Source organism: Pyrenophora tritici-repentis, chromosome 1 (genome assembly GCF_003171515.1).
Source record: "Pyrenophora tritici-repentis strain M4 chromosome 1, whole genome shotgun sequence".
Lineage (NCBI taxonomy): Eukaryota > Fungi > Ascomycota > Dothideomycetes > Pleosporales > Pleosporaceae > Pyrenophora > Pyrenophora tritici-repentis.
The window spans coordinates 3,250,700-3,269,467 of NC_089390.1; the positions used below are offsets into that span (position 1 = coordinate 3,250,700).

Consider the following 18,768-nt stretch of genomic DNA (forward strand, 5'->3'; position numbering starts at 1 on the left):
CTGTCGCTTATCCGCTCTACAGAAAGATGAAATCAAACACACAAAGTTCACCACCGAAGTGAGGGCCGGCCTTACCTCCTTCTTCACCATGGCCTACATCATCGCTGTGAATGCCAACATCCTCGCCGACACGGGTGGCACCTGTGTATGCAAAGACGCTGCCGACCCACTATGCTTGACCAACACCGACTATCTCATCTGCAAGCAGGGTAAGAAGCTTATACATGCCTGCCAAGCCAGTGTTAACTCGACATCAGATCTCAACCGCAACCTAATCACAGCAACCGCAGCAATGGCAGGCGTCAGCTCCTTCCTCTTTGGTTTCCTGACCAACATGCCAGTTTGTCTCGCGCCCGGTATGGGTTTGAATGCCTACTTTGCCTATCAAATCGTCGGTTTCCACGGCAGCGGTCTCATCTCATACAACCTCGCACTCACAGCCGTCTTCGCCGAGGGTTTCATTTTCGTCTTCCTGTCTCTAGTCGGTATGCGACAGTGGCTCGTCAAGATCATCCCCGTATCGCTCAAGATCGCCGCCGCTTGTGGTATTGGTTTGTTTCTAGCAGAGGTCGGCCTCAGTCACAATGCCGGTATTGGGGCTATTTCTGGCGCTAAAAGTACCCCTCTTGACATCGCGGGGTGTCCTGATCAATACAAGGACAAGTTTGGCGCCTGTACAAGCCATAAGATGACTTCTCCCACGGTAGGCTGTCCACAGTGTACCCTCGGACACGTGCTAATCCAATCTAGATGTGGCTGGGCATCATGGGTAGTGGCATCCTCACAGCCTACTTGATGACGTACAAGGTCAAAAGCGCCATGATCCTGGGTATCTTGCTTGTATCCATCATCTCATGGCCGTAAGACTACTCACTCACCCCCTGTACATACTAGTCTCTAACGTCTTCACAGACGCGGAACAGCTGTTACTTTCTTCCCCGACACCGAGGTAGGAAACGACCGCTTCGACTTCTTCAAAAAGGTAGTCGACTTCCACCCTATCAACCATACATTGAACGCCCTGGACTGGAATGTCAGTCGCGCACCAGGCCACTTCGCCCTCGCTCTCTTCACCTTTCTCTACGTCGACATCATTGATTGCACCGCCACTCTCTACTCCATGGCTCGTTTCTCCGGAGTGGTTGATCCAGAGACAGGAGATTTCCCTCGATCAACCTTGGCCTACTGCACAGATGCTGCTTGCATTTCCATTGGCGCACTTCTCGGCTGTTCGCCTGTCACGGCCTTTATTGAAAGCGGTGCTGGAATTGCCGAAGGAGGCAAGACTGGTTTGACCGCCATGACATGCGGAGTATGCTTTCTCATATCCATGTTCTTCGCTCCTATTTTTGCGTCCATTCCACCATGGGCGACTGGATGCACTTTGGTTCTCGTAAGTCGTCTTATTCCGTCCTATTCGAGTCTAGTTGCTAACGGGAATAACAGGTTGGATGCCTTATGATGCGCCAAATATCGTCGATCAACTGGCGGTATATCGGCGACGCAATCCCTGCTTTCGTAACCGTCATGTTCATTCCGTTTGGCTACAGCGCCGCTTATGGTCTCATTGCTGGCCTCATGGTTTATACTGCGCTCAACGGCATGATCTACCTCACCAAAGTCATCTCAGGTGGGTATATTGTCCCGGAAGATGAAGAAAATCGCGAATACTGGACCAGTAAGTTCCCGCTACTTTACTCTCCACCACCCTTTCATCTCCGTGCCATATCCACTGCTCCATTATATCCCCGCTAACCACCCCTGACTTGCAGTCACACCCCGCGGCCGCCTCCCCTGGTTCGTCACAGCAAGCCAAACACTAGCGCATCGCGTGCGCGGCACAGAGCGACCCAAAGATGACGACACCCTGTCGGTCCGCAGCGGCGACTCGCACTGGAAGTACCATGACCGACTTGCATCGCAGGGCTCCAACCGCGAGCTGGACAGCGTAGTCGTGCACACAGCGCTACCGACAGACCCGCGTGGCCAGAAGGTGTTTAGCAAGCTGGGCAAATAAAAATCTTAAGTAAAATCATAACATGGTGTGATATATGCAGCGCATCGACCGGGCTGGTCTGGTTTGAGCGGCACATATCCTTTTCGTTAGGACCAAAATTCAAAAATTTCTAGCTATTTCCCAGGCCATTATAAATAAAGTTTATGTCGTCTCCAGGCAACATCCATGAGCACAGCAACAAATCGCAACATGTCTTGTTTATTTTTTCGTTTTGCGTCGAGATTCGGGAAGGCGAACATTTCTCATCATCGGATAATTCACCAGCATGATGTGCAAATCATGTTTCTTCTCATCAATCATGCTTCCATGCATTATATCAAGCCAATAAGCAAACATGATCCCACCCCAGCACTCTGCGCGAACACGCGCTGGGTATATGCATTAGCTTCCCCCCTACTCCCTGCACCCCACCCCAGCTGAAGACGTTGCTGCGGTACCGTAGCTCTGTTAGCACCACAACTTTCAAATATTGGTTCGGGTCGTCTATGGGAGCCAACTATCATGAGCTGCCTCTTCGCTTGCGCGCGCGCACGCACGCACGCTTGCCTCAGCCTCAGCAGCTTAACCGCGAGAATTCCTCCGATCCAGAACCCCGTGGCTCGGTTTAAGTTGCTGGGAGCTTATATAGTGTACCGGCATATAAGTGAGGGAAGTACCGTCAAGTCAAGCACACGTTCGAGGTCTTCCAGGGTGATTATACGAGTTTGCTTGGCTACAACAACTACGTTGGGCTGAGTTTCTCAGCTTGGGCTGGGGCAAGAGAGGGTCAATTGCTTTTTCAAGGCTGGGGCTGGCAAGAGATAAATACCCACGTGTCGCAATCGTTCCCTACCCTTCCCAGCTTCCCTGTCGCTTTTCGCGAGAATTGTTTTTCTTCTTTTATCTTTGCATCTTTTAATGAACATTTCCTTTGGTTCGGTCGGCTTCCCCGGTTTAAGCGCATGCTTAGTTAGCTCTTCTCGGCTCTATCTAGGATGGCGATGGAGGAAAGAAGAAGGAGGGAAAAGGGTGGTGACATTCTTGGTTCGGGACGACGGCGCCAGGGCCGAAAGGCTTAGTTAGCGATCCCGCGTTCCGTGCCGTGTCATCTTTTCGGTGTCGTACGGGGCTCGGAGCGATGATGCTTAAAGGAAGGGATGAATTGGGTCTAAAACGAACATCATTGCTTATTTCAGGCTGCTATGCGTCGGCAATGTAAGGATGGTGCTGGCCATCTAGGCAGAAAACCGGTACTTGGTCTGGCACGCCACACTTGCCCTGTTGTAACTGGTACCTGGCTTCTTCCTCGACTAAACCTGCTTCTTTGTCCCCTATCCGTCGTCCTGGCTTCTTTTCTGCGCACACCCACCCCATTGTTACATGTATTCCAAATATGCCGAGCTCACTCGCGATACCGCAAAAGCAAATGGCAGACTTATGGGGAAAAAGCAAGACTGTTTTAACGTGTATGCACCCACCCCCATTCCAAGGATAGCACAACGGTCAGCTAGTAGGCAAGCTTGTTTCTCGCTTCCGGGCATAATGTCTCGATCCTTTCCTTCGTCTCTAATCTTGCATCCGCGTCTCTTCCACACACCCTCATACCTCTTCGTGTATCCAACTTTAGCCATGGCTCAATATCTGCATAAATCGGTCCAGCCGAGCTCTTATCTCTCGCCGCCCAGTTTTCTTCTTCGCGCGAACGCAACTTCATACAGCATTGCGCCCCACCGTCGACCTGGTATACTGCACCGGTGACATAGCTCAACTCTATGATCCTTGCGACATCTCCACGCCTTACGCTATAGGCGACGATGGAGTTGATGTCTCCGTATAGCTTTATACATGTTGAGATTTCCGCTGAAATGGCGTCCATATCGGCGCTCTTCTGAGTCTTTGTGTGTTTATAATAGACAGTATCAGTATTGTATCAATTTCAACTTACGGTGCCTTAGTATTGATTCTGACCACAAAATCATGTTTCGCAACAGATTTTGAAAACCCACTGATCGCGTGTTTCATGGCGCAATCCACGGTGCAATTCGCTACACCTACTCTTCCAGTAAGTAATGGCGGAATTCACAATGCAGCCACCTGACCTTTTGTATCTGGAAAAGATCTGGCGCATGCAATTGCACTGCTAAGACACCCAATTGAGGGTCTCAATGACATCCAATGCAAGAACCCGTGTCAAGTGGCCAGGGGTAAAGCCTTGCACATTGCTCTGATATGGGAACGTGCTGGTGATATCTACTGCACCTGTGTGTATCCAAGTTGAAATCCTTACCTATATCAGACAACTCAGACGGGTGCACATGCTGTCAACGTCATCTGTTCTTGGCCCATCTTCCGTGTTGACGTATGCCGGTCCACTCTTGCCATGGTCAAGGACTGCAAGTGATAGTCAGCATGATACCTTGGAGGGCACTGTCCTCGTGAACGATATGATTTCTGGCGCATAGATCACTATAGAACATCATAATTTCAAAAGCAGAAACGTATCACACCATTGTATAGTATTAGAAGTTGTAGGCAGACCTGAGGTTCGTGCTTGCGCTTCTGTCTAGCACACCTAATCACCTCGATGTCATATCTTAGCGCCCATACTCATCGCCTCATCAAGAACCTAATCGGGATGCCCGTTTCTCAGACTTCCATCTCTGTTGCGCGCGAAACTCCAGCCACTGCAGTATGGCTCTGACCGCCCACAGGCTGGCCGCACTCAGGGCAACGCGCGAGCTGCATTGGCATACCACACTCACCAATGGCAAACTGAGCAGAGTTAGTACTGTAACCATAATCGGGGGATCAGGAGTGACTTACTGGGTGTCCATTGACGCATTTGTACCAGTGCCCAGAATGAGTGGCGATGCCACCGGGTCCACTGACCATCGCCTTCTTGATAGCCTCTACTTCCTCCTTCGACACTGCTTCATAGAATTCACTCCTCAACATCTTGGTTGTGGAAATGATGGCTTGGAGCAGTACTTCCCTATCGCGGAAGGAATGTTTGCAAAGCTGCTTCGCCTTTTCCAGTAACTCTTTGGCAGTGTCGCGATAACCCGTTGCCCTTACGCGATCCTTATCTTTTGCGAGTCCAGAACTACCAAACAGGTGGGCGATTCGAGCGTAGCACAGTGAGACTTCAACCGCAAGCTTGGGGAGACTCTGAAGCAGACATTCGTTAATCAACTTCATGCAGTCTTGGAGGAACTTTTCTATCTTAGTTTCAGGTGAGCCACCAGGAAAGCTAAGCGTCATTGTCGCTGTAAAACGCTTGAGGCCGACGGCATGCGCAATCTCAAAGTTATCTTCCAGGACCAAGCATCGCACCTTAATCTCGAGCAGGTTGCCACCAAGGGTGATGCGCTGATCGCGATCACGCTTTGCATATTCGGCAGAGGCATCGATAACCAGGCTTGACAGTCCAATATCTAGTGGAGTCATCTTTGCCACCGCATGGACGGTTGCTTGGTGCAGCTTGTATGTCGGCTGATGTTGAGCTTGCATTCTTCGCTGAAGAGACTTCACTGAGTTCATCAGACTGATAGAACTGTGAGAACGATTCTTGAGCCCATCGTTAATGAACTGCATGGTTATTTCGAGGTTTGCCTCTTTGCGGATCCTGATTAGCTCAAGTGGAACAACAGACTCTCGTGAGTCTTCAAGTTCATTCCTCAAATCGTCCAGTTCTCCTTTCAACTGCTGAAGCTCTTGTTGACCACTGACGATGAAGCGTTTGGACATCTCATCGATAACAGCTCGGTTGATGAGTCGGTTGTAGCGTTGAGTGATGTATTGCTTGATGGGCTCGCGACAGTTCGGGCACTGGGGCACCGATGCGGCAAGCTCAACGTTCTCAATTAAGCCAATGAAACGTCCAGTCTTGATATCAACGTCGTAAACGTCTTTGAGCCCGATGTGTCCATCAAGAGTCTCGCTGGTGAAGAAATGACCACAACCTAGAATGACTATAGGTGATTCGTTGAGATCGATGTCGGCGTACCGTGACATCATGACCATATCGGGAAGCTCCTCGGACTTCATGCCACACTGCTGACAATATTCAATGGGACATGCTTCGCCACAGATGCTCGGGCACTGGTGACCACATGGAAGAAGCTTGGTACAGCGCTCATCGCACGGAAGGCGATTGCATGGGGCTGAACAAGGCATTTTACAATCGCCTTGATGCTCGCAGGACCATACGCACGACTCGATACATGGAGTACAAGGCTCATGACACTTTTGTGGACACCTCGTGTGTTTACAACGCACCTACAACTGATCAGCATGTGTTTTGCAGATAGACAAAGAGAACTTACTTCGCATGGGTTTTGACACAAGCCACAGTCCGTGCCGTCGTGGCATTGACGCTTGCAACTGTGGTTACAGGTCCCATACTTTCTGCCACACGTCTTCCTGCAAGTAGCGTGTTTGATGACCGGCTGGTCATACCTGTCTTTGGTATTGCATCGCCCGCAACTTCCCGGACAAGTATGCCCACAGTGAAGCAGTATCTTGCAGGGTTCAGGGCACCTGTATGCTTCGCTAGAGATATCCTTCGAGCACGTCACGTTCACGTAGTGTCCGCAGTCTGGTACATGTTTCGAGACCCTCATGTCGCAGGGTATGCTTGGAAGATTCTGTGTAAGGTGGCAGGCCACCCTGTGCTTGAGATGGCCGCACGGCAGGCGCACATTATCCAGTAGGACCCCGCACTTTCCACATGCTTCACCGCAAGTGTCCTTCTGGCATGGATGATTGCAAGGCTGGTGTCGGCGTTGACATGGTTTTTCGCACTGGAAGACAGCATGCATAGATTCCGAGTGGCACCGTGATCCACAAGAGTGACCACAGTCTAGACGATCAGCGCATGCTTCCCTACAGCCGCCTTCTGGGCTAAGCCTCTGGAAATCGTCGGGTTGTTGTACTTCAATGGCGGTTTCAGGATGTCGGGGACAGCACAAAGCCAGGCGCTCGCCTACTGAGTCTGCAGCGCGTAGCATGCCAATGACCTTTTGCCACATCTCGACGCTGGAGTACGTGTCTGTGTTACCGATGAGATACATGCCATGCTGCGCGCGACTGAGCAAGACATTGATGCGATTTGTAGTCTTGAGAAACCCGACGTTCCGCTTCTCGTTGCTTCGCACAAGTGAGACAATGATGATCTTCGCCTCTTCTCCTTGGAAATTGTCGACAGTAGCAATTCTCAGCATTTCGGAAAGCTGTTTCTTCTCTAGCGGTTTGCCTAGATAACCCTGTTGGTTGGATGCTGCTTTCTCGTCTACAACATTATCGTCAACTGTGAAGCCATCCTTTTCGAGTGCTTCACGATCACGATCGCTAAGACAGATCTCGAAGTCGCTCCTCATTGTTGCACGCAGCTTCTGGAGTTGACCAGTATACGGGGTCAGCACTGCAATATCGTCGGGTTTGTACACGCCCTGGCGGACGACATGACGGACAAGTGCGTGCACCATCTTCACCTCCCAGAGATTCGACTTAGATTTGGTGTTGTGGACATCCGCGTCGTTCCCGTTTTCGTGGTTGTGGTGGTCGAACCAAAAGACATTTTGACGCATGCCGACAACATCTGGCAGTTCGGCAGTCGTTGCATGGTCTTTCAGCTTGTCATAAATTGTCTCACGAATAAGTGTCGATATCTGCGGGCGCATCCTACGTTGAACGTTGAGCTGAGCCACGGGCATCAAAGGTCTGCCAGGTTCTCCGATCGAGAGTCGTTCGAACTGACTCCTGTCTAGCTGGTGGAGCTTTCCCCGTTCGCTTTCGAGCGAAAGATCTCGGAAGTTGCTTACAGAGGGCCGTAGTTGCTCATGGTCTCCTATCTGGATCAAATGTTCAACGTCCCCGAGAGTTGCTGAGAGCATATGAGGCTCCATCACTTCTCCTGCCTCTTCGCAGATGATAACCTTGCATTTGACTTGCTGGAGAACAGAGATTCGCTTTGCAAGTCCAGAAGTAGTGACTCCAATCACATCCGCTTCTTCCAGTACCCTTCGATTGAGCTCCTCATGTATGTTGATCAACTCGCGCTGGGTCTTCATGGCACCCTTTGCAATTTCATACAACTCGCCAATCTTGCTGCCTTGGGCCTCTTCGATCCAATGAGCAACCAACGCGCTTCTCTCTTGAGTCGTGAGCGAGTAGATGTTTCGTTCCGCCTTCTGTTTGAGTCGTTGTAGCGCATGTGTGGTCAGTGAAACATGATGTGGTCCGGTCCCTGTCCTCCAGACGTCAAATGGATGTCGACCAGCTGTTTTGAAACCTTCTTCATCTACTTGTCGAAACTGTTTGTAGATATTTGGGTAGTCTTCGTGAATGTGACCTTTGATACTGTGCCACTCTGGACGTTTTTGCAGACCGTGTAGCGCAGCGAACACAGATTTCGCCTCCTTTTCTTTGTTCTCCAGCTCCCTATACCTCATGGCTGCCATGTATTTCTCAGACTTTGTCTTAGTCTCCAAATCGCTCACAGTACGAAGGTTGTGATTTGCGAGCTTCTTAGATTTGCTCATGCCACCTACTCGGACGAGTTTTTGCACACCGATGTCAATCAAGTGCTCCAAGAACTGGTCGAGAGCATGGTTGGTATAGCATACAATGAGTATCGGTCCAAGATCTGCCTTTTCTTTGATATCAAGCAAGACCTTCATGATCTGAAGCCCAAGGTAACTCTTGCCTGTTCCTGGAGGTCCTTGTATGAACGCGTACTCGCGCGTCAACGCAGCAATCAGTGCCCGACACTGTCCACGATCGAGTTGCGTCTTGGTCTCGAGCTTGTCAACCAAAACTACGTCATCGCAAGAAGATGTAGGTTCCAGTGAGAACGACTCATCCTGGGTCTTGTCCTTCGCGAGGCTCCCTAGTGGAAATCGAAAGCCAGGAGCTCGCGCATACAGAGCAGGCGGTATGTCCTGAGCCTTTTGTACTCGTGAAGGACCCGTTTGCTTCTCTGGAATGATCCACTGTCGAAAAGGCAGGCGATTTAGGCGATGCATTCCTTTCAAGTTCTCCAAGATGGGCTCGAAGGTAGCAGGCATCACCTTGGGAAATTCGAGCAGAATACCGCGGGAGGCTCCGATATTGGCTTGCATGAGCAATTTCACTGTCGATTGATCCTGTGTAACAAGGCTCGAGGTAATGTAAGCCATATTGTTATGTTTAGACAACCCATACTCTTCATGTGGCTCGGTCTTCTTGTCCGATACACTGAAGAATGAATGTTGGACTTTGGAGCCTTGGAGCCACACAAATGAAAGGAGGGTGCCTTCTTCAAGCCGTCTCGACTCATCCCACCATATTGCCCTCGCTGCTGCGGATTGCTTACGCACAGAGCCGGGTTGGAGGAACTCGATCTGAGCTTGCAAGCCTTTCCGGCTGTCCAAAGTAACATAGCTGATTCGAGCTTGAAGATAATGGTTGGCACGCACATCTCCAAGATGTAGCCTGGGATCAGATGATGCTGTAGGATCTTTTGTCACCGTGTGCATGACTCCTGCCAATGCTCCCTTCATTTCACCGAAGATGTCATGACGTAACAACCTGAAATAGGTGTCTATATGGCGCTGAACCGGATCGTCAAGGAAGTGGGGCTGGTCAGGATTTGTGTATGGCAGGAACTCCTTTTCGTCGCTCATGATCTCGTCCCGAGTTGGGAATATGATCATATCAGCGATATCCCTCTTGTCGTTATCGAAGCGGTCAGACGGAACTACCATGCTTTGTGGATAGAACGAGATATTATCGTCAATATCGTCAGCATTACTGTGACCGCCCATCTTATCGTCGGAAATGAGACTCTGTGTCCGTGCTACTAGCGCTCGAACATCGTTGAGTCGATTGGAGATCCTGGTTGCGAAGCTCGAAGACGTCTCGTTCTTGAAGACATCGCTTGTTGCCTGTATACTGTCGACTAGCGTTGGGATATCTTCGTTCAAGCGCATCCTGCGTTCGCGTCTCAGTAGCTCAAAGAGAGCGAGTGTTGCTGAGAGAAGGGTTGCCTCAATGTCTCCCGTGGAGCTCAAAGAAGCTCTTGCCACTCGGGCTGCCAGTAGAGCATCACAGAGACGCTGGAGAAACTGCATAGCTCTCTTTCCACCGACTCCACCGAAAATGCTGTAGAGCGATCCGACATGAGTATCGACAGCGAGGCAGCGCAGGAGTGAAGGGTGTGTGAGGGTGAGAAGGAAATTGCGCGCATTGTTGATGAAGGTGTCGAAATCTGCGCCTACCACTTTCGTGCTGAGCATAGCGAGGATGTGGTGAGGACCGGTCCCTTCATCATCGTTGAGGTCTTGTGGGAGCTGCTGACGCCAGTCTCGATCTCCTGCCTCGAGTATACCAAGTGCACCTTCCCAAAGACGGCGCATATTAGTAGGGTCAGCCTCTGTCTTTCCCAGCCGCCGCTTCCAGGAGCCGTAGGACTTCCTAGCCTCCCTTTGTTCTTCGGTTTCCTTGACTCTGACGGGAGCTGCAGCTTTGCGTGAATGCTGTTTATTGCCATCATGCGCATCTGCTGCATGATGACCGCGACCACGGCCACGGCCACGACCGCCGCCTCGACCGCCTCGCCCACCGTATTGGCCACGTCCGCCGCCGCGTCCAGACATCCTGGAGGGCTGCGGTTATTATGGGGAAAAGGACTGTAGTTGTATGGCTCGTCGGCTGATAGCAAAGGTACTGAATGTAATGCAACTGATGGGGAGCAAAGGCGTGCGAGCAATGTTTGTCGCTGCGAGTTTGAGGACACGACAGTTGCCTGATGGGCAGGAGCAACTAGGTGCAACTAGCGTCTGTGCTGGCGCTAACCGAAATTTCTTGGTCAAGTGGTGAAGGTGAAGTGGGATCTTCTTGGAGCAAGCGAGCCAGTGACGCACTGTAAGAGAAGAGTGAAAAAAGCATGCGCTCTAAGTCAGCGGCATGGAAAATGAGGCTAGAAATTCAAAAGCAGCGTGGCCGTTACAGACCACTGCACTTCATGATCCAAGTGACATGAAAGGGACTGGAACCTAGCAAACATTCCCGGGCGCCTGCATCAGATCCTTCTTAGCGTTTTGACTTGGAATTGAGAACCCTTCCAAGACTTCCATTTCCACGTGCAGGGCCTTGTCTAGAGCGTCTTGAACAACGAGACGGCGATTCGTCGTTGTGACTGCCTCGTGTTGCCTGCTGTGGTGACGTAACAGGAGTGCGCAGAGGAAAGAGCGAGCGACATGAGATAAGACACTGGAAAATCATGTATGATACATCCGTTATGAACCACGAAGATGAGATACACAGGTATAATTTAGTGAACCCAGAGATAGTTGACCGTGAACAGACTCCCCATGCGCTCATGATAACACCAGTTATTCAACGCCGTTCCTGCATGTATGTACTACCTCAGACCAGCATCGGAAAACAGGACCTGCAGCATTTCGTCTAAGAGCGTAAAAGCAAGATGGGTACTATGTCTTGTCAGTTCTCTTCATAGGATGCGATATAAGGTCGACTTACTTCAGCCGAGTATTGTTAACAGTTCCTTCAATCTTCTTCGCCGCCAACTGCGCATTCTGCCTCCCCACCACGCTGCTCGCAAGCTCTGGTACCAAGGTCTCCAGTACCTCACTTGCAGCCTTCCTACTTCTCTCTTTGTCTTGGCCTGTGCGTTCCACGCCTGCTTTCATTCTGCCGTTGGGCCACATACTATCCTTCAACGAATCAATATAGTTAACAAGATTGTTTTCTGATAGCAGATTGTCGAACGACTCCCGCACTTTGCGTTCGATTGTACCACCAAGAAGTTGATGGAGGACTACAACGACGGCGCGTCCACGGAGCCAATTATTTTCGCGGTTTAGCTCAAATGTCTCAAGGAAAAGGTCGCAAATGGGTTTGACGAATGGCTCCATCTCTTTGTTCTCGAATGCGAGCAACTCAGCTTCAGCTTCAGCGTCGTTGTTGGTTTCGCCAGCTACCAATACGCCAGACGAGGCCAGATCTCCTGGCTGCGCAGTTGCTCCGTTCGTATTAGCGAGCTGCGTGGTAGCTGCGGAAATGAGATTCTGGCCAGCCACGGAAAGTTGGTCCAAAACGGGAATGTTGCCAAGAAACTCTTCCATACCATCGGCGACGGAGTTGTAGATACGAGTCACAAAATCATTAGAATTCGGATCTTGACTTCTCATGGCGTCGGCAGGACTGATTGCGGCCTGGGAAAGAAAGGCACGTAGCTCGCGGCTGCGACATACCGCCGGAATAAGTAGCAGTTCCCTGAGGTACTTTTCAAGACCGAGTCGTCTCTTGTGAAGGAAGTCCTTTTGAAGCTTGAGCATCATCTGCCGGCGTGGAAACTCCAGGTTTCGCACCTGCGGAAACTTTGCGCGAAGCCTTTTGTTCAGTTCGTGAAATTCGCTGTATCTTCTCGAGACAACCCAAGTTGCGGCTGGCATTTGGTCGCCGGCGCGTCGTCGCACCTCGATAACGTACATGGCATATTCCTTGCCATCTGCTTCTGTACCAACCATGATTGATTGGATAAATACAGTCGCACGTCCATAAAGGCTGTTGTCGCTCTCCTGGACGATGTACTGTTGACGTTGCAACTCCTTCCTTTGTATCTCTCGCTGCAGACTAGCTTTTGATTTTCGTAAAATCCTGAGTTCGGCAGCGTTGTTAGTCAACTCAGCTTTTGAAGTAAGTGAATCTACAATAGACTCTTGCGCGACCAGACGTTCAATGTCCGCGGTGAGCGCATCGATAGCCTCAGCAAGACCCAAGTCTCCAGGGGCCGCTTCGTGTATCTCTTCATCCTCTGGATCGGTCTTTGGCACTGGATCTTCAATCTCATCTTCCAGAAACCTCTCCTCGTCGCCAAATATATCATCATCAAATACACCACGGGTTCGGGGCTCTCCTACGAGGCCCAGCGACGCTATGCTTGGTTTAAGATTATCTTTGCCTGGTTGTGTTTGAGGATGTGGAGACATTGCCCGTGATAGATCCACGGAGCCCCGCATCGAGTCGTTATCCAGAGGTGATTTCAGACTTGACTCATAAAAGATGGAACCTTCGGGTTCATCCATAATATCAGTCAGGGCTGCTTGCATTGCATCCACGACATGGGTATCGTTGCCGTTAGCACGCTCATGGCCATGATCAGAGAAGAGGCTTGCTGTTGACTGAGCAAGCGAATCTGAGTCATAGTCTTCGTCAAACAAAGGTGCACGAGCAGATGCGGGCACGTTGACATCCAGTGACCGCCGCGCGGGTGGCTCAAAGCTCTGGACGGCCCCTTGGCTTTTCAAGTCTGAAGACGAGGCAACAGCTCGGCGCAAATCTCCGTGTGGTACTTGTAGTGCGCTTTTCTGCCTCGACTGCGTTCGGAGCATGGCAGGGGCTGCCATAGATGGCTTGTCAAGCGTTTGTGCCACGGTCTTGGTCCTCACTGAACTGTTCTCAGCGTTCGCTGCCTCATCCATAGCTAGCCACTTGTAGTATAAATTGGACTTTTTGAACCTGCGGAAATATGGCTCCTGAAGTTGCTCGTATGCTGCCGTCTGGGCTCGCAAAAGGGACCGTCGTGCATTGTGATATTGTTGTGCTGTCGCTTTTCGCCCGGCTTTGAGAAATTCAGAGACGGCTTGTCGAGCCTCAGGAAGAATCTTCAGCTCTGGCTTCGACAGATATCCCTCATTTATCTGCGCTAGATCTGCACGATCAGACTCGGTCCAGGTGGGCAGAGCTCCAATGTAGTCCGGGCCTTCTTCAGTCTCGACCTCCAGTGGGTTTCGAAAGCCATCCACAACTATCCAAAACTGAACCAGCCGCATGAGATCAGCCTGGTCCATGAACTCCATAAAGCACGACAGACCAGATGCATCATACAGCACTTCACGCAAAGACGCATTTGCAAATTTGGACGACGTGCGCTTGTGCTTTGGCATCTCTTGTGCCGCAACCTTTGCGCGAACCGATCCGCCAGCGCTGAGATTAGCAACCTTTGTATCTAGTATCTGCCGTGCCGTCTCTAGACGCCGGAGATAAACAGGATCCTGCCCTTCCATCATAGCGTCTTTCCGTAGCTGGCTCGAGACCTCGCTACGGAAGCGTCTAGCGTCTGCGAGGGTGTTGGTCTGCCTGATTGCTCGTATGAACCGCTCGAATCTTCGTTCGTTGTCGCCGGGCGCGAGCTTGGGGAACTGGACATTCTTGGGGTTCTTCGGAGACGATGGGGCGTGTTCGTCGAGGGCGGCTCGAAGCTTGCGGACCGTCTTCCTTTCTTGTAACAATGATCGGCCCTGGCTGTATTAGCATTGGCCTTGAACAAACGACTAAAGTCTTACATATCCCTCCATAAGCTGATTCCAAGTATCCGGATCAGCAAGCATCTGCATCACGGGCGATAGTACTGCACAGGCTACAATCTCTTTGATGAGCACGTTGACAGCAGGACTTGTTGACATGTTAGCAGGCATGACCTTTGGTAGTAATTTCGTGACGATACTCCGTAGGTATTGCTGCTGTATAGGTTTGGTATTCGAATATGCCAATGAAGCCGCAGGATGCAGGCGACCCTCTTTGTACTTTGCTGCAATCGCCAGGTCAAGCTCTTCCGAGTCGGTAATATTGCGTGACAACTTGCGCCCACGCACCACACGCTCTGCCTCATATGACGCCCGCAGGTGGTCCGTTATAAGGGGTATCATGCGCGATACGACTGTCTCGACCATATCTACAGCCAATATGCGCTCCCGTATCTCGCCCATGGCCATCCGTATCGCTTTGTCCACCTCATTCACGAATGTCGGACTCTTGCTGATGCTGCCGTACCAGCTCTTTACAAAGTCGCGCAGTATCAGACCAATCAGTACGTCGATGCTGTCTGATATCATGAAGGAGGCGGGGTATATTGGCTCCATCATGTACATGTTCCTCATGTCCAACGCCTCTCTCTCAGCCTTCCACCTCTCCGGTGCAACAAAGGCAACGTGGCGCGGCCCATAGTTGACAGTCCCGCCGCTTCGCAAGTTTTTTTTCCAGGTAGTTGTGAAGGTAAGCCATGCTAGCAGGACTAGGGTTGCGAGTACTCCGACGATGAAGGCGTAGGGCAGGTAGAGTAGCTTGGGCTGCCAATGGGTCAGATAGCCCCAGGCGATGAATATGGCGACGGCGGCGAGTATCAAATCTCTGCGCTTCACGGAGGCCATAATCGTGCGGGCGGCGCCCGTTTCGGCATCTTGAGAGGGTTGGTTGAGGATGCGGGAGGTTTGGTGTTCGGAGGAGAACCCACTTTGGAGAGCTTAGACCATGTCACCACTGACGTCGACCCCTCGTGCCATAGTGTCTCGTATCCAGATTCACAAAGAACGTCACGCTGCTCTCTTGTAGGCCAATACACGTGGCATTCTGTCACCGCCATATGTAGCGCAATTGAGTCACCAACAACACCAACAACGTCAAGTTGTCAGCGCCGAGCTTATCAAACCTCTGTATAGGTAAGTGGCCCTGCACTCGTGCTCCTCGACTGGTTCCTCAGAGCAGTATGTACAACAACCCAATAGTCGACGCGATCACATTTCAATAAAAAAATGGCATTTTAATATTGAGTTATTATTCTTTGACGTGCCCACATCGTATCGTCTTCCCAACCCCAACATGCACCTCTACATATAAATATAACAAAACGGCCCACCAAGCGTACTCATCGCATCAGCAATTGTAATATTCACAAATGTATCCTCAAACATTGAATCCAGACTCAAAGTATCCTCCAACGTACCATTACGACTTGGCGGCTCGTTCTGAAAAGTGATTGTGCCCGCGACCTGATTCCCCCTCTTTTCAAGATCCTGGTTTTGCCAGATTCACCAACTTCGGTCAATCATTGCATGGTGGAAGTAGAAAGCCTGCGTTTGAACATCAAATATCAGCAAACATACTCCGCAACCTAACTTCTAGCTGAGAGAACACACAGGGTCAGACGGGGAGTTGAAGAAGTCGGAGCCAGCATCTCCACCAACAGTATAGTGACCCGCACTGTGCACTCCTAGGTAGCCGTTTGCAAAGTCACCCTGCATCCGACTCTGGAAGTTGAGTATATCTGTGTTGTTTAAGATCAAATCTGTGAGAACCTCGTCTCTCGACGAGTAGGCCGCTTGCCTGTTCATATCCCTACTGAGGATTGTATCCCAGCCCATCAGCCTGCAAGTTTGGCGTGATACCCGTCGCCTTCGTCCTAATGGGCCCGAGTGACGCAGTCCAATTAGCCAAAGGTCCGGATACGCAACCGCCGTCACTCCCGGGCTGCAGTACTATAGGACACGCTACGTCAGAGCCGACGCAAGAAGAGTTCCTGTCAGGAACATATGCCCCTCCGTTTGATATACTGGTCTCGCTACCATCGAAGAACGGTGATTTGACTGGATCCTCGTACCATCAGGCCCAGTTATAGTATGGCAAGTAGCCCTTGTAACCGCATTCGTTGCGTAGCAGTTGCTCGTAGGCCCAGATGTAGTAACGATGCCTGGAGAGGAAGTTGGCCTAGCTCAAATTAGCACATCATACCGCTATATATGGTACATTAGTCTCAGTGTACTAGTGTATTCACCATCTAGTTGAACGTACGGTTGCGTGGACTTGGTATGTCTGCACAATATGTGTCACGACAAAGTCATCAAAGCGACTCTTCGCTCCAGACGCAACGGCAGCTGGAGTCAAAGCAGGCTTCGAGTGGAGGCACTGAATGGCTTCGATGTAGTTTCGCTTTTCATACTTCGATAGAAACGACCTGGAGTTATGCTTATTGGATATATGCGATCCTTGACAAGGAGATATAGTACTTACCACTCACGTCTGACGGCGACATTCTCTAATGTACAATGGCTAGAACTGGGATGACCATTCTTTGTCACATCGATCTTGAGATTTTCAAGTCCTATAGCTGCCAATTTATCGTGCTCTGTAACAGAATATACACCAGTAACAAGTATTGCAGCAGTTATGTTGCCCAGGCGCATCTTGGCGTCGGTTTGATGAGGTGGTATGTGAGGAAAGGTAGATTCCGAGATAGGTAATCTGCAAGAAAAAGAGGGTACCTATATCTTCTAGCTATCTCATAAAGGAAGCCGACTATCCTGTATGCCTGTCGCTTGGTACATGCTATGCGCTTCAACATCCCGCAGCGCGAGCGACATGCGTTGCTGATCCGAGTTGTTTGCATAGTGAATCTACCAGTACTATTGTGCTGTGCCGCAATCGTGCTTAGATGGGGCCTTGTAGGATCCATGGCGCTGGTTATGGCCAACCACAGGACATACCTGTTCGGGAAGGAGTTCAACAAGATCCATAACAATCCCTCCTGCACAAACGGTAGTGTTTCCAGACCAGGGATAATACTCATTCAACTAACCTTTGCATAGACATGAAGTTTCTTCCTGGTAGGAGTCGCGGTAGCCCATGTGTGCTATCAACAGCTCTAGAGGCCTTGGTGTACCTAGGTAGTCAAAGAGGGGGATGATCACAATTGCCAATCATGCGATGATAGTTACTGGCATAGCTAACTTGAAGTAACTAGGGTATGTGCAAGTGGAGTGTTTTCCTTCTACCTAATGGTAGGTATGTGCATGTTGCCAAGACGGCTTGGGAATCACTCCGCAGCCATGATTCAGCCTTTTTCTCCATTAAGATACCCACCCTCGTATTCATCCGCGCCGCATCCCGAGATTCTCGTGAAGGATTGTCTGATTGGCCTGCTTGAGCTCACAGAAAAGAAGCCAGTCATACCCAAAACATTGTAGCTGTGAAGAAGCTCGACTTGCTTCGCCAGGACTGTACTGTTCGTGGGTAGCGTCATCGCTCGAAAGTTTTCTCATCGCCTGTGCATCTTTTGGTGCATCTGTTACATCTCAAAGCGACAGATAGTGATGCCTAAACCGACACTGTAACTACGCCGCAGCCTCGCTGTGGATGATTCAAGTTCTACAACGAGAGCCGCGTGGGAGAGAAATTTGCTGCGTGCAACGCGCCTGTGAATTAAATTTGTTCCCGGGTTCCTATTGCGTTCTAACGACCAAGCTTCCTTGGAATTTAGCAGCCTCTGATAGCTTTTGAGACAATCGAGTCAAGACATGGTACAAGCTACAAAATTGGCATGATCAACCATGGTATTCAACATTCATCGAGCGCGCACAAAACTCATGCGTAAATGATTTGGGAAGGGATATGTCAATCCAGACGAGAAAGCGGCATTGTACCCGAAGAAAACCATATCCGTATACTCGGGATGAAGACCAGAGATAACATACGACGCAGAGTTTCAGCGAAACAAATTGATAGCCGCCCTGGTTCCATGTTGTGCTGTGCCACGAGGGCATGGCGCCCAGCACAAACCGTACAACTCTTAAGCGTGGGATCTGTAGAACTTGCGCGCATTAGAATCTCACATTTTCTTGTCTGCATTCGTTATTCCCAGATTCTCCTTCCTATAATGGCAGGCATTGTCACTCCCGATATTCCAGAGGTGGGCCAGCTGGACCCCGAGTACGTTGCCTACACCAACGCTCAGCTCTTTTGACGCAAACCGGTACATTGTTTGGAGTAACGACCTTAGTTGTCATACTGAGATGTTATGTTCGTGCCATGATGCTCAGATCGTTCGGCAAAGACGACTGGATCATCTTATTCGCGTTCGTATTTTTCACGGCAACATTCATCATATATGCTTTGCAAAACAGGGTGGGATTAGGGAACATGTTCCCGTCATCAAG

At 50.4% G+C, this 18,768-nt stretch overlaps 6 protein-coding genes across 6 annotated transcripts; 2 read left to right on the forward strand and 4 right to left on the reverse strand.

Annotated features, from left to right (window-relative positions):
- Nucleotides 1-88: 88 nt before the first annotated feature.
- PtrM4_012920 (Xan-ur-permease multi-domain protein) lies at nt 89-2,017 on the forward strand (the record flags this gene model as incomplete). Its single annotated transcript, XM_066103078.1, has 6 exons — nt 89-209; nt 258-703; nt 751-860; nt 913-1,393; nt 1,447-1,678; nt 1,773-2,017. 6 exons carry the CDS (start codon nt 89-91, stop codon nt 2,015-2,017), a joined length of 1,635 nt encoding a protein of 544 aa, XP_065965280.1.
- A 1,405-nt stretch (nt 2,018-3,422) lies between these two features.
- On the forward strand, nt 3,423-4,094 carry PtrM4_012930 (uncharacterized protein; the record flags this gene model as incomplete). The annotated part of the gene is made up of 2 exons (XM_066103079.1): nt 3,423-3,462; nt 3,952-4,094. The coding sequence occupies 2 exons, from the start codon at nt 3,423-3,425 to the stop codon at nt 4,092-4,094; spliced, it is 183 nt and encodes a 60-aa protein (XP_065965281.1).
- A 548-nt stretch (nt 4,095-4,642) lies between these two features.
- On the reverse strand, nt 4,643-6,043 carry PtrM4_012940 (uncharacterized protein; the record flags this gene model as incomplete). Its single annotated transcript, XM_001931223.2, has 2 exons — nt 4,643-4,768; nt 4,820-6,043. The coding sequence occupies 2 exons, from the start codon at nt 6,041-6,043 to the stop codon at nt 4,643-4,645; spliced, it is 1,350 nt and encodes a 449-aa protein (XP_001931258.2).
- Nucleotides 6,044-6,385: 342 nt separating this feature from the next.
- PtrM4_012950 (uncharacterized protein) lies at nt 6,386-10,392 on the reverse strand (the record flags this gene model as incomplete). The annotated part of the gene is made up of 2 exons (XM_066103080.1): nt 6,386-6,444; nt 6,504-10,392. The coding sequence occupies 2 exons, from the start codon at nt 10,390-10,392 to the stop codon at nt 6,386-6,388; spliced, it is 3,948 nt and encodes a 1,315-aa protein (XP_065965282.1).
- A 1,007-nt stretch (nt 10,393-11,399) lies between these two features.
- Nucleotides 11,400-15,210, reverse strand: PtrM4_012960 (uncharacterized protein; the record flags this gene model as incomplete). The annotated part of the gene is made up of 3 exons (XM_001931224.1): nt 11,400-11,469; nt 11,519-14,301; nt 14,347-15,210. 3 exons carry the CDS (start codon nt 15,208-15,210, stop codon nt 11,400-11,402), a joined length of 3,717 nt encoding a protein of 1,238 aa, XP_001931259.1.
- A 1,228-nt stretch (nt 15,211-16,438) lies between these two features.
- Nucleotides 16,439-17,019, reverse strand: PtrM4_012970 (tyrosinase central domain protein; the record flags this gene model as incomplete). Its single annotated transcript, XM_001931225.2, has 3 exons — nt 16,439-16,543; nt 16,628-16,790; nt 16,847-17,019. The coding sequence occupies 3 exons, from the start codon at nt 17,017-17,019 to the stop codon at nt 16,439-16,441; spliced, it is 441 nt and encodes a 146-aa protein (XP_001931260.2).
- Nucleotides 17,020-18,768: the final 1,749 nt, after the last annotated feature.